Source organism: Pantherophis guttatus, chromosome 7 (assembly GCF_059756535.1).
Source record: "Pantherophis guttatus breed Tessera chromosome 7, ASM5975653v1, whole genome shotgun sequence".
NCBI classification, from domain to species: domain Eukaryota; kingdom Metazoa; phylum Chordata; class Lepidosauria; order Squamata; family Colubridae; genus Pantherophis; species Pantherophis guttatus.
This window is the reverse complement of record NC_142069.1, coordinates 47,063,526-47,078,761: the sequence shown is the minus strand read 5'-3', so window position 1 is coordinate 47,078,761 and position 15,236 is coordinate 47,063,526. Positions and strand designations below refer to the sequence as shown.

General features: G+C 34.7%; 1 protein-coding gene across 13 annotated transcripts in view; it reads left to right on the top strand.

The window, feature by feature from the left end:
* Positions 1 to 15,236, top strand: part of CNOT2 (CCR4-NOT transcription complex subunit 2) — a 68,816-nt gene that overhangs the window by 31,954 nt on the left and 21,626 nt on the right. For 6 of the 13 annotated variants that reach the window (XM_060694654.2, XM_087874107.1, XM_087874100.1 and 3 more), the window contains 3 exons: positions 3,338 to 3,405; positions 11,644 to 11,766; positions 13,744 to 13,810. In XM_060694654.2, coding sequence (XP_060550637.1) covers positions 11,656 to 11,766; positions 13,744 to 13,810 — 178 coding nt within the window. In that variant the 5' untranslated portion in view covers positions 3,338 to 3,405; positions 11,644 to 11,655. The remainder of the gene's footprint in view (positions 1 to 3,337; positions 3,406 to 11,643; positions 11,767 to 13,743; positions 13,811 to 15,236) is intronic. The other 7 variants (XM_087874102.1, XM_087874104.1, XM_087874103.1 and 4 more) reach the window with 3 other exon arrangements.

Below are 15,236 nucleotides of genomic sequence, written 5' to 3'. Positions count from 1 at the left end.
AAGGTTGTAGGAGGCCATCACAGCCAATAATGGAGCTTGCAAGGGCTACCTGAGCACTAGTCCATGGTGCCTCTGCCACAAGGCCCTCCTGAGCTCTGTTTTTTCTGGCAGAGGGTTGCAGGAGGCTGTCACAGCTGAAAATGGAGCTTGTGAGGGCTGTGGGTGGCTCTCCCAAGCGTCTGTTTTTGCTGGCAGAGAGTTACAGGAGGCCGTTGCAGGCAAAAATGGAGCTCGCTTGGAGGTTTATCTGTGTCCTCAGGGTCACCTGAGTAGTGCTCCTGGTTCCTGTAGTCTGCAATTTTTTTCCTCTGGAAATCCATTCCTGCTCCCATATCATTCCAAGGGTGTTCATCCCAAATTGTATAGCCAAAAGTCTGTAGAGCAGGAATGTCAAACTCAAGGCCCAGGGGACGGCCCACAGGGTGCTTAGATCTGGCCTGCGGGGCCACCCTGGTAACAGCAAAAGACCGGTCTGAGGTGCCTCTGCCAGTGAAAACAGAGCTTGGGAGGGCCATGTGCAGAGCTCACTTTTCGTTGGAAGAGGGGTTGCAAGAGGCCATCCCAGCTGAAACCCAAGCTCAGGAGCCCGTTTTCGCTGGCAGAGCACTTGGGCCACCACAGGTGCCCCTGACATGAGTAATGTCGAGCTGGCCATGCCCACCCCGGCCCACGTGAGGTCAAGCACAACCCTGATGCTGCCCTCAATGAAATCGAGTTTGACACCCCTCCTGTAGAGATTCTTGGTCATACAAGTTCATTTATTCAATTTACTTAATTATGTAGATTAGATTTGGTGTATAGGTATTAAACATTCAGAATCAGTCTGCTTGAGGAAGAGTGAATTCTTATTCCTAAATTTAACTTGTTTTCCTTCAGTGGTATCAAAGGGAAAGTGTAGGTATAGTGTGTGAATATTATTTTCATTTTTAAATACATGAAATTCTTGACGTCCACCTGCCTCCATTTTGTTTGGAAGTCTCTAACATAATTTAAAATTGCCTATTATTCTTACAGCTGCTTGGTATAGCTAGTTTTTATTAGCTTTATATTCCTGAACTTTAGCCCAAACTTTGGCAGTTGGCAAAACTTTTGGCCAGAAAATGACATCAATATAATTTCCAGTTCTATAGGCCCATTTCCTTAAAATAAAAATAGAATTCTCATTAATTTTCTGTTTAATCTGAACCATTATGGAGAGTCCTACACTTCTATCATAGATCTTTGCTATTTAGCTGTTTCCATTGTAAGCTATTTCAGCTGTTAGTTTCTGGCTTTTGTGTCTGTTCTTCTCATCTAACTATTTAACTAATTTCAGAATTCTCAAATTTACATTGTTATATAAGTCATCTCTATAATTTAGCTTTCTTGATTCAAGCTGCTGTAGCAATATGTTCCAAGATTTAATTAAGAGGAAATTCAACTCTACAAAAAGTTTCAATTTTTCCCCACATTAAAATGTCCTTCCATTTTTTTATGTACTTTATTTCTGCTGTCTGAATGATATTGGGAGTTTGTGGTTGGACTAAATCCACAAATTACAATTCCTCATTAAGAGAAAATTATGAGAAATAAGAAATGAAACTTCTTTATGTCTGTTATGTAAGTGTCTTGGAAAATTGTCAATTAGCCATGTTTGTCTGTTGCAGCAATATGGTACTGCTGCCATAATAAATAATATTCATAGTCTGTTTTTATTAAAGAAAAAAAGTTCAGAATTGGAAAATAAACAGTGTTAGTAATAGTGATAGTGATGTATAACTCATTAAGTACTCTGCTTTGGGAAATGATGAGTTAAGAAATGAACTATCAAGCTAGGAAGATGTTTGAAAAAGAAAAAGGTAATGTAACTTTATCCCAAAAGTTGATGTATGTGCATGTTTGCAATTTTTAAGCCATAAAACATAAAGGAATCGAAGAATAGAAAAAAGTTTTCTAACAATTGTACTATAGAAGACTAGGGCAATTTTTTTTGGCATCAAGTCACCAAGGTGCTCATACTACAATCATAAGGGAGGCTTTAGCAAATCAGTTCTATATTGTTGCCATTGGATGCTTATTGACTTATCTATGAAATTATCAGGAACTGAGTTCACCTTGAAAGAGATTTACATTTTTATATCAGTAGAATTGGAATGCAATTTCCCTAGGCTTTAATCATCCTTAACTGTACATGAGTTTATGGCCTCTTTCTATGCAGTGTTAATTATTTTTGGGTTGCTGACTCTGTTATGGCCTGCATTCCCTGTATGTATGCAGTTAAAAAGATTAAAACAAGTGAATTTGATTCACTTGCTTATGCTAAAAAAGATCAAGTTCTGTGGTGATAGAATTGATACCAGAGAGCTCTCAGAAATGAGTTGTTTTAAAAGCTGCATTTTAAGACCCATAAGGAGCATAGTACAATCTTTAACATTGTTCATAAATGGAGAGTTAAAAAGGAAAAAATTGAGAAAGTAAATTATCCAGTACAGGCAATCCATTTCATTTAGTGACCAAAGTTACAACAGCACTGAACAAAGTGACTTATGACCGTTTTTCACATTTTATGACCATTGCACCATCCCCATGGTCATGTGATTTTTCACATGCGTTTGACCACCCCCATGATTATGTGATCAAAATTCAGATGCTTGGGAACTGATTCATTCATGACAGTTGCAGTGTCCCAGGATCATATGATCACCTTTTGTGACCTTCTGACAAGCAAAATCAGCAGGAAAGCCAGTTTCACTTTAAAAACTTGTTACTATCATAACAATTGCAGTTATTCACTTCACAACTATGGCAAGAAAGATTGTAAAATGTGGCAGAATTCATTTAAAAATGTCTTGCTTACCAACAGCAATTTTTGACTCAATTGAGATCATACATCAAGGACTACCTGCATTAAATAATATTTTTGCACTTTTGCACTTGTATGTATTTATAAATTATTTATGATTGATGAAATCAAATCAACAGCAACATGTATTGAGTTATTCTTCATTGATACTGTAAGATTGGAGAAGTTTTTTTTAACAGTGACAGTAAGTACATCCTAAATAATAGATTTAGAAGACTGAGAGTTCTTTAAACTAGATTTTAAGAAAAAGAAAAGTACAATTAACCTTTGGTGATTAAATTTGAAACAGAGATTAATAAAGACAAATTCATAGATAGCATATGGTTTGAAATTGTTGTAGGGTTTTGGGTTGTACTTTCTGAGTTCCTTTAAGAAATAAATTGAGCTTTTTTTGATGCTTGATGTTTGATTTTTTAATAAAATAAAACTTACTGTATTTGATAATGTTGTGAATTCACACAACTTTTCTAATAACTCAATCTACTTCATTTACAGGAAGTATCCATCAAAGCTTGCTTGCTTCAACAGACAAAAAAATTAATGGGCAAAATTACGGTTTTTAGGTAGGTAGATATTTTCCTAGTGTGTGTTAGGTGATTCTTTTAGGAAGATTTTTAAGTGGTTGATAAAGTATTTCTTTGCTAAACATTTGAAGACATTTAGGAATAATAAGATAAACTTGTTGTATATTTATTTATTTATTTGTTAAATATATGCATGGTTGAAAAAAATGAGGTTCAAATAGGACTGTAGCTCCTGGAATAGATTTAATGTTAAGGCTATGGTACTAAAAATTAATTCTTTAAACTGAATTGGCAGTATTTTATTTGCTGCTGTTTGCATTCTCAGTGAATCATACATGGTAATTAATTGTAATATTTATAATAATTTTAACTCTTACAATATTATTTGCACAGTGTATTGAAAAACTTAATCTTTCCCAAATGCCCATTTTTCAAGATAATGAATATTCATTCTATTTATTTTAATCTTTAACATTTAATTTTTTAGTCATATTCTCTAAAATTCATGGGTTGATGATACCTTTACTGCAGTGGAATTGATAAATAGTGAAATCAGTATCATTTTTTTTTTAAAAAGTCTCCCCTCCCCTATATGTTTTGCTCAGCAGAACAGCAACTTCATATTGTACATCATAGTTACTCAGGGAAGAGTGACTGGGAATGGAAATTAATATTCCAGTCTTGCAATATTAGTTTTTCTTCTCTAATTGGAAACATAGACATGGATATTTTCCCCAGGTTAATCATGAGCACACTTTACTCTATTTAACCTGGATGCTTATCTATAACTTTGGAGAGAGTCATGATGTATAAACAGTTTTACCTCCAAAGTGGTCCAGACTTGACAGCATTTTCCAGCAGTATCCTGCTGCTTACAATAGTTGTATCACATACTTTATGTAGTACCTTGAAAGAAGCATTGGCTTGGTTGGCAAGTCCAACACTAGAGAAGCTACTTCGAAAGAGGTCACTTGTTTTTACTGGACCTTTAATTATTGCCTGAATAATTTAGCTAATCTGGAGAAATATGGAGAAAGAAGATCTTGCATCTGGTCTCTCTATTGGATGTGTCATTTCATAATTATCTTGTCAGGATGTTTTATAGTCTGCTTGCAATTTGATAAATCTATCTTTGTAACTGCTTTGTATTGCTGAGCACATTGTAAGCCGCCCTGAGTCTTCGGAGAAGGGCGGCATATAAATAAAAACAAAAAACAAAAAAAAAACTGTAGATTTGAGGGTTTACCTGGTAATTTACCAACACTTGAGCTGAAGATTCTTCTAGCCATAGCCACCTGGATATTTAATGCAGTAGCATCCTAGGCCTGAAAGCTGGGGAAGGGAATTAAGATAATCCATGTTGGCTCTTTCAACCCTAGTCTGGGTCTCTAATCTGGACAAATATCAATTTGGAATATATGTAATTTGGTTGTATGCATTTAATTTATTTGGGCAGCACTAACTTAAGAGCAATGCCTGGCAATTAAAGATATTTCCACTTTAGCAAATATTATACTGAAAACAATAAAAAATTGAAATAATTTAATAAAACTAGTACTGTTACTATTGTTGCATGGTTGTGACAGTCTTTCTCCACCAGCACATGGGCAGTTTCAGTCTAGATTAATTAGTTTTCAAATGCAGATCAATGTATACGACATATTGCCTAGTCCATCCTCATAGTGGTGAGGATGTGAGTCACAATTGCCACAAAATGCAAACATTGGATTGCAAAATTATTAATTGATAAAATCTCACATTGAGATTGATATAGCATTTTGGGGTCAATGTATTTGAGCTTTTCTGGCTAACATTTAGGAAATGTTGATAACATGTTATGAGCATTTCACAAAACAATTGCTATGATGCGATGAAAGTCGCATGGTGCCCCTTTACCCAAAAATTAAATTATAATATGCCCCATTATTTACTTGATTCTTGTTGGATGCTTTTAAAATTCATTTTGGGGGGCAGCAGGAGGTTAGAGTTCAAGTATAATACTAGGCCACAGGCCTGTCATTGCTGAATTTTTAAAAATGCCTCAAGTGTATTTGGGGATCCAGTCCTATTCTTGAAAATAAAAAAAGTATTCTTTGTGTTTGTGCTTTGCAGCACAGTCATTTTCTATTTACTTGTAAAATAAAAGAAAATAAGTCAAATCAAGTAAATGCAGAGATGGAGATGTCTTTGGCCTGGTAGCATCTTGTTTGAGTTTCAGGTTCCAGCTGACAGGTTCATTTGCCCCTCTCTCTTCCCATAGTTTCTAAGGAGTACCAATTCTAGGATGGTTATTATCTAGTGTAGTTCAGGATTTCATTGCCATCATGACTAGTATTTTTTCATTGAATTGGTAGGTATTGGTGTATTGATATGTCTTTAATTTGGTTGGATAATTTCTACTGATACTTAGGTTTTCAGGGGCTTTTCCTGTTTACAAAGGTTAATAATCAGTTTATATCTAATCTGGAAGTGAAAAGATTGCTGAAGAATATAAGTCAGCTTTGCTCACCAATACAATTAATAGATTTGTTGAAATCTTAATTTTTCTCTAGAATGAGGAGAGTTTTCCCATTGAACAGAGTATATATAAATTAATTAATTTATTATTTATTTATTAATTTTATTTCTATACCACCCTTCTCCCGAAGGACTCAGGGCGGTGTACAGCCTGATTAAAAGCACAAAGACAAACAAAATTTAAAAATAATTAAAATTATTAAATGATAGGCTCAATTTAAATGCACTTTGGCTATTGAAAGAAATGGAAATAGACTCAGAATTGTGGTTTAAAAAATCATAAATCCAAGTGAGGAAGAATTATAATTATCTATTGAGGTTATACTGTTTCAGTAACTGAAGTGAAAAAAATATTCTCATGAAACTCAGAAAACTTCTGAGTTTCCATATTCAAAGCACTTTGGTTTCCATATTTGACCAAGGAAAAGACTGCTTCCTTCTTTCCTTGGCAAGGCAGTATTTAAAGCATGGATTCAGTGGCATCAGTATTTTTCAAAGCATTTATCCTACTATTTACATGTAAAAGTAATTGGGATGCCTAGGTGAGTTTCATACTCACCTTGAGTATTATAAGTTGAGAAGCAATGGATGGAAAGTAATCAAGGAAAGAAGCAACGTAGAACTAAGGAGAAATTTTCTGATAGTTAGAACAATTACTCAGTGGAACAACTTGCCTCCAGAAATTGTGAATGCTCCAATACTGGAAATTTTTAAGAAGAGATTGGACAATCATTTATCTGAAATGGTATAGGGTTTCCTGCCTAAGAAGGGGGTTGGACTTGAAGACCTCCAAGGTCCCTTCCAACTCTGCTATTCTATTCTATTTATTTGAGTACCTTCCTAATTTCAGAAGCTGCCTTTAAAGGTATTGATTCTTCGTGTAATTGGGACAAAAGTGTTTATAATTACTTTTTAAGTTTATTTATTTGGAATACTTGGAAGCCAATCATGGTCAGTTACAGTTCATAAAAACAAGAATAAAATTCTGTAATATACCCAACTAATTAAAAACAATCAAGAAGTAGTACAGAGAGGCATTTCAGGGGCAAAAAACTGCTAAATTCCAAGTGAAAGGGTAAAAAGCTAAATTTCATCTAGAATAGAATGTTACTGTCAAAAAAGGGAATTTCAAGGCCAGAGTAACAGAACAAAAGAGTGACATTTCTTCCAGCTATGAGCCACAGGAATGTCTACATTGCAGATCTTAACATCTGGGCCAGTTTATCTTCAAGTAAACTGTTAAAGGCCTTAAAAATCACTGCTAGAACTATCAAACAGTCTTTATGAGCTAATAGAGTTTTTTTAAGACAAGTGCTATATGATTTCTGAAGAGTGTTCTAGAAATAGATTCACAGCTGCATTCTGTATTTCTTGCAATTTTCAAATAATTTTGAAGGACAAACTTAGGTAGACTGTATTACAAGAATACAAAATGTTACTAAAGACTACTATGGAGAGACCATCCCTGTCAAGGGAAGCTTGCTGAATGCATTCCAGAGAATGTATGTCGCCTAGACCTTGAGTAATAAAGATACATTCAAAAATTTACCCAGTCTGTACACTTATTCTTTCAGAGATTGCATCCTTGTTCAAAGACAAAGGCTTTTCAATTTTCCAGACCCATAAACTACAAATTCACAATGCCTCTATCATTTTAGGATTCAGCTTCATTTTATTGACCACCTAATCATACAACTATTGCCTAGTTTTATCATTTGCAGGGATTAATTGTTATTTGTATACCTGTACTGTAAAAGAGAATTTAATCTGCAGTACATATGAGAAAGTATTGGGTATATAAGTTAAAAAAATAAGAAAATCAAGCCAGCCCAAAGCAACATATAAAAATTGGGAGGTCAAGAAATTATTTTTCACTGAAAATTATTTTTGATTGTAAAGATTAAATTTATAAAAATAAGATACAAGTAAATCTCAATTAGTACAGTTAATAAATCCCTCAAAATGGTCACATTATTACAATTTGCACTATTCAAAGTAATATTTCTATGGAAAATATGGTAATTGTTTCCAGCTTGATGAAAATAAGCAATGAAAAGTTTTAGGTATAAATTTTCATATTTATATTAATGAAATTTTACAGTAAAGGGTAATAAGAATGTACTTATAATTTAAACATATAATTAACAAAGTCTCACAGTAGTTTTAGAAAGCCAGATAAAAATAAATACATTCTACTGTAGTTAGGCGACAGTAGAGGATGAGATGGTTAGATAGTGTCATTGACACAATGAATATGAATTCGGGCAAACTCAGGAAGACAGTGGAGGACAGGAGAGCCTGGTCCATGGGGCCGCTAAGAGTCGGACACAACCTAGCGACTGAAAAGCAAACCATAGTCAGGCAGTCTAACATCCTATTTTAGTGTTTCTAACAACACATTCTTGTTCAATTAATGTATTTTTCGGAGTATAAGATGCACTCCCCCCCAAAAGTGGGTGAAAATTTTGGTGCGTCTTATAGACCGAATACGGGCCCGTTTTTGGGCTCCCAAACCCTCTGCATGTTGTGTTTTTGCCCTTCCCGGCCCCAAGAAGCCCTCACAGGCCAAAAATGGACATGTTTTTGGCAAAAACAGGACACACGGAAGGTTCGGGGCCCCAAAAATGGGCCTGTTTTTGGCCTGCAAAGTGTTTCTGGGGGCCGGGGAGGGCAAAAACATGACGTGCGGAGGCAAAAAACTATTTTTTTCTTGTTTTCCTCCTCTAAATCTAGGTGCATCTTATAGTCCGGTGCATTTTATAGTCCAAAAAATATGGTATATCAGATTTTTGCTCTAATATAATAATGGATTTCTTTTTTTAAAAAAATTGTATAATTTTCCTCTGAAGGAATCTTCTCCAATTTGCACATACTGTATGAAGATTAGCAGTGTCCAAAATCCAAAACACAACTGCACAATCCCAAACACAACTAGCTTCATTAACTGAATTTTTTATTAAATGTACTTAGTGTTCTCCTCCTCCCGGTCTTTTAACAGAATTTATTACTGGTGGGTTTTTTCCCTCCTTTATTATTATAGTGTGTAGTAGTTTTAATGTTTGTAAGCTATCCAAACTTGTCTCTCAACAAGATGGGTGGCACGTAAATGAAATAAAGGAAAGAATAAGGAAAGGAAAGGAGTGACCTGGTATCAATTTACAATTTGCATTAAATCAAATACTGTATTATTTGAATTTGCATTAATCATGATCTGACTTAGGTACTGGAGTATGTAAGCTACCTTAATGTAACTTAAACATTATTTGAAGAGAAACAAAAGCAAAGTACATAACAAGGAAAATATTTTCTTCCCTTCAAGTAAGAGAAATGATAGTGGTTTCTCATTTTATTTGTATCAGGTTTGTACCAGATTTTAATTCTCACATTAAGTGTTGAAAGAGTCCATAAGTAAATACTGTATACATATTTGGTTACTGAGCTGGTTATAAATTATCTGAACAAATTGTCTAACTTAGAAGAGTAGATTGAATAAAACTTGCAGATCACAAAGCCTGATTAAAGGATTAACAACATATAACTCTTAGAATTAAAGCTATATTGCATCAGATTTTTGTGGATAAACAATACATTTTTTTTTTTACTTATAGCACTTTTCAGATACTGTACAGACTGCATAGTAGCTACCTTATAAAGCAAATTTTACATATATTAAATTACAATTTTGGGGCCACTAATTGCATTCTTTATATATTATTTAGGTATGTAAGATAAAACAGATCAACTTTTTTACATTAAGTGTATTGGATTCACAATCCATTAGATTTTTTAGAAACATGATCCAAGTTTTAATTCTGTTTTCAGATGTAAGTCTAGTTACTTTTATAGTAAAAATGTATTTTTTTCTGCCACTAATTGAAAATATCCATTGTCAGATAAGAATCTTATACACAGTATAGATTGTAAAAAGATAGATAAATTACAGTAGTCAATCAACTCATACAACTTGGTTCAATAATGTCTGTAATATTTCTGACTTCATACCTGATATTAACATAACATGGCATTCTTTGTTTTAAGAATTACTGGTCTCAGCATTCTTAGTAGTTAGACGAAGTGCTGGGTTCTAGTGACAACTAAGCCATAGGTTTCTACCTGCTGTCATAAAGTGTTTTGTGTTCTATTGACAAAGATATTAAAGGGGCACTGAAGAGGCTAAGGCGGAAGTGTACCCTTAGCCAAAGAAATCGAGTGAGTGTGTATGAGCTAGTTATTATGTCTCAACCCAGCTTCCACATAGGAGTAGTGCAGTGGAGGAAAATTAGAGACAGGACCATTGTATGATACCTCAAGTTCCTAAAGGAAGGTGAGGTATAACAAACTAGATAGAGTGGAAATGGGATTCTGTGTATCACGGCTGAATACATGGGAGCAGTTGCAGCTTGTTTCTGATTTAAATATCTGACACTAACACTTGGCATTAGTTGTGATACTTCCCAAATTACAAACAATAGGAAAGAGTTACCTGTTACAGAATGTTCTCTCTGGTTTAATATATACAGGACAGTATTTTGTTGTTTCTGATTTTCATCCCTGCCATTAAAGATTTCTCCTCTCATTACTTTGCCCAGTTAGAATAAAGGAGAAGATAATCCCTGTGGTCTGTTAAGCATTTCCTTTTGTAGGTGATAATTACATTTGTGCAGTGGGATGTGGTAATCATAAAGTGAGAACGCTAGTTAAATGCATTGGAGGAGGATGGGATATGGTTTTCTATAAAATGGAAGTTAAGAAACAATACCTTCATTTAAACTCAATGTCATAGTGACTGGGCACAAAAGGAACCATCCTATTGTAGGCATTGTCTCCATAACTTGATTTTTCTGATTGTGGTACTACAGGGATGCAAATATTAACATATAGCCTTCTTGGTAAAATGTTATTATGACTGGACAAAATTTTGCACATGTATCTCCATTACTCATCAGCAAAGTGGATGTGATAGTTACCTTCAGTGGGTTGCTATAAAGAATGTAAGATGATACAATTCTTTATATAAGTTTATATGCTATGTTTGTTGTCTAATAACCTAGGTTCTCTGAAAAAAATACAGTTCTACAATATAAAAGCAATACAGAGAAGCTGTTAAAAAGTAGTAAAAACCAAATATTAAAAGTAACAAATTGAACAAATAGCCTACTAACTGCATATGTTTTTTTTTAAAAAATGCATACAGGTATGAGTAATTTTAAAAACTATAGCTAAAGAATTAAATTGCTTCTTAATGTAGAATTTGGCTTTGAAATAAACTTTTAGACAGTTCTGATCTGAAGTTCAGAATCATATCTGTTATATGCATAAGCTTTGAACTTGCTTTTCCCTCTGTTATGACCCTCAGCATTTTTTCATAAGGTTTTGTTTCCAGTTTCAATTTAGCTATAGTGTTTATTATTCATGTTTAAAATTGGAACAATGGTTATGTAAGTATAATTTAGGAAAACAAGCCTGAATCATGAAGTCTGAAGTTGCTTATCTCCATTATAATTAAAGCTAATTTCTAGAGAGGTGAAAAGAATAAATTGATTTATTGAACATAAAACAAGTCCTGGTGGGTGTTACACTTGTACAGAGTTCAAAGGATGAAAGTTTGTTCCTATAATGTTAAGACATACAGAAATGCATTACAATATATCAGATCAAACCTGCATAAATATGTACAAATATAATCTATGCTACTTGAATACTAGGATTTTTTTATTATATAAATAACGAAAGGGAACAATGCTCTTTATTATCATCTAGGTGACAAACAGCATGTTTGGTGCTTCAAGAAAGAAGTTTGTAGAGGGGGTCGACAGTGACTACCATGATGAAAATATGTACTACAGCCAGTCATCGATGTTCCCACATCGATCAGAAAAAGATGTAAGTTTTTTGTGCATATTACATTTAATTTTAAAATTTAGGCTTAATGAGAGTAGGTTTTTATAATATTGTACAGAATTAACCCCCCCCCCTCCAAACACAGTTACTTTTACTATACAATGTGATGACACAGTAGTTAGAATGCATTATTGCAGGCTGATTCTGCCACTGCCAGGACTATGATACTGACTAACTCCAGGTTGACTCAGCCTTCCATCCTTCGGTAAAATGGTTGGTAAAATGACGACCCAGATTGTTGGGGGCAATATATGCTGACTCTGAAAACTGCTTAGAGCAGGAGTGTCAAACTTGATTTTATTAAGGACTGCATCAAAGTTGTGTTTGACTTCGGGGGACCGGGGTAGATGTGGCCAGGATGGATGTGGCCAGCTCAACATCACTCATGTCGGGTGGCCTGTAGCCCGAGCGCTCTGCCAGCGAAAACAGGCTACTGAGCTCCATTTTCAGCTGCGATGGCTTCCTGCAACCCTCTGCCAGCAAAAATGGATCTTGGGAGGGCTGCTCTGTTTTTGCTGGCAGAGGCACCGTGGGCTGGTCCTTTACTGTTTCCAGGGTGGCCCCACGGGCCAGATCTGAGCACCCGGTGGGCCGGATCTAGCCCCTGGGCCTTGAGTTTGACACCCCTGGCTTAGAGGGTGCTGTAAAGCATTATGAAGTGATATATAAGTCTAAGTGCCATTGCTAAGTGCTACAGTTACTGCTCTTACTCTTATAACAAGGAGGATAACTATGTTCTTAGCTGCTAGATAACTTTCCTCAGTGGCTTTGTATAGATACAAGGAAGAAGGGGGATGGAGTTTTGGGTCAAATGCTCTTCAGTGGTGGTCCTACAAATAGAGCTGCAAACAACATCTCAATTTTCTTTCCTGCAGTGTCACTTTAGCAAGGAAAAATTGCCAGTAGTACAAAATTCAACTAAGATATCTAAAACATCTAAAGGTAGCACTTGTATTATCTCTGTGTAAAATTAATCAGTTCGGATACCTAAGAATTTTTACAGTAAAGGTAGTCCTTGACTTAAGATGACAATTGGGCCCCAGATTTTTGTGGCTAAACTAAACATTTGTCAAGTGAATTTTACCCCATTTTATGACATTTCTTGTCACAGTTGTTAAGTGAATCGCTGCTGTTGTTAAGTTAGAGTTGTGAAGTGAATCTGGCTTCCCCATTGACTTTGCTTGTCAGAAAATTGTAAAAGGGGATCACATTGGGACACTGCAACTGTCATAAATGAGTCAGTTGCCAGACATCTGAATTTTGATCACATGAACCATGGGGATGCTGCAATGGTTGTACGTGTGAAAAATGGTCATAAGTCACTTTTTTAATGCTGTTGTAACCTTGAACAGTCACTAAATGAACTGTTGTAAGTCAAGGTTTACCTGTATTAAATTTCCTCAGTTACCTGAACCAATGATTTGAGGCCTGAAGCCAAACTGAAATCATCATAGGCTTTCTCTGAGTGTATATGTAGCTGGCTGACCATTATTCTTTCTATTACTTTGCTCAAGAAAGTGATATTTATAATTGGATACTAGTTATTCATATCCTGAATGTCCAGGAAACCCCAAGGACAGAACAAAATGCAGCTTCTTTCACAGCACTGGGCATATAATGAACATAGTTCCATTAAATAATAAGACATTTTTATCCTACCTTTATTATTTTTACAAATAATTCAAGGCAGTAAACATCAAACACTCCTTCCTCCTCTTGTTTTCCCAACAACAACAACAACCCTTTGAGGTGAATTGGACTAAGAGAAAATGAAGTCACTCAGCTTTTATGGCTACCATACTCCTTGGTAAAACTTAAAAGTCCCTCCTTATCACATAATATAATACCATAATACCAGTGTTTAATAAGTTTCAGTGCTTGTCTTTAAAGTGTTTAATATTTCATAATCACTATATTTTATCCTTGACTAATTTTTTTTATATTTTATTTCCAATTTAGATGCTGGCATCACCATCAACATCAGGTCAGCTGTCTCAGTTTGGGGCAAGTTTATATGGGCAACAAAGTAAGAAATCTATTTTTATAATAGGCCAATGGTTGTATGTATTTGTAAGTTACCTTTAATTAGGTTCATTCAATGTAGACTTTTTTCTGTTGATATAATTTTGATATCATAGTCACCCTGCTTTGCTTTGTCAGCAGAAGTGTTCTGTGTGTACAATGCAGACAACTGGAAACAAGTTTCAGAGCATATGCAAAAGTGTTTCAAAAACTGCTACTACTTTTGTGCTTTGAAGACAGATGCTTTGCTCATGTTAGCATGCAAACACCTCTTTTAATTGCTTTGTATATCCTTAATAATTTCAGCATAACTGCATCTTAAAATATGATGCAAACTTTTTCCCTGTAATATGCTTGCAAGCAGTTGTTGTTTCAGTTGAGGGCATTGAAATGAACAATTCATAAATATTTTTTTTTTAATTTTAGCATTTCTACAGAACATTTAGTTGTTCATATTAGGTTACTATCACTTAAATTACTTGAGAATAAATAATACTACTACTGGACTATGTTTTAGACCTCATCTAACTTGCTATTTCAGTTTATGCCAAGTCAGTATTTCACAAAAACTTTAGATATCTTCTATCTGGCAGTAGTCCCCCCCCCCAATAAATAAATAGCAAACTTTTATTAGTTACAAAGGGAATATTCATGAATCATTTTAGGAACAACATCCTCTTGGATTTTAAATAAAAAAACATCAGTACCTAGTGTATTATTTTGTTGGCCCCTTCATTATAATAAAATGGGTCAGAAATGTTTCCAGATATGGATAAATTTTAAACTGCTTCTAAATTACTTCTGCTTCACTTTAAGAATTTCTGGGTACATTATTAAGTCTTTAACTATCCTAGATGGCTTTCTAATTGAACTGTGAGACTGTAGGTTTTCTTCATTAGAGTTGAAGTGGCATAAGCAAATGACTCTGTTTGAATGATTATATTGCAGTTCTTGACTAGGGTGCTTTAGGAATCCTTACCATTCCAAAATGCCAATTATGCTCCTCAAAATGCTTTGTTTCTCTTGTTCATGTTCACATGTAGGAGAGTATAGTAGTAGTATACTTTAGAAATTAGCCTTTTCTCAGACCTGTGAACTGCATGCAAGACTAGCAGAGAATAGAAAGTCTGGTCAGAGCATTCAAGGGAAAATTACGATTTTTGACATATGAAGTGATAGCTCTAAGAATTTTTTTTTTACAACAAAAAATAATCATATCCTTAGCAGCTGTTCTAAGCTGTTGGGGAGCTTCTCTCAGATACAGATGAATGAATTTGTCCCTTTAGACAACATTGTTGTCAGTGCTCCTTTCTCATTTAGGGAGATGGTAATATGCATGACTTTTTTCATTATACCAAATAACACACCCACATGTATGTGTATATGTATATGCATGAATATGTATATGTAAAATTTCAAGCCAAATAGTG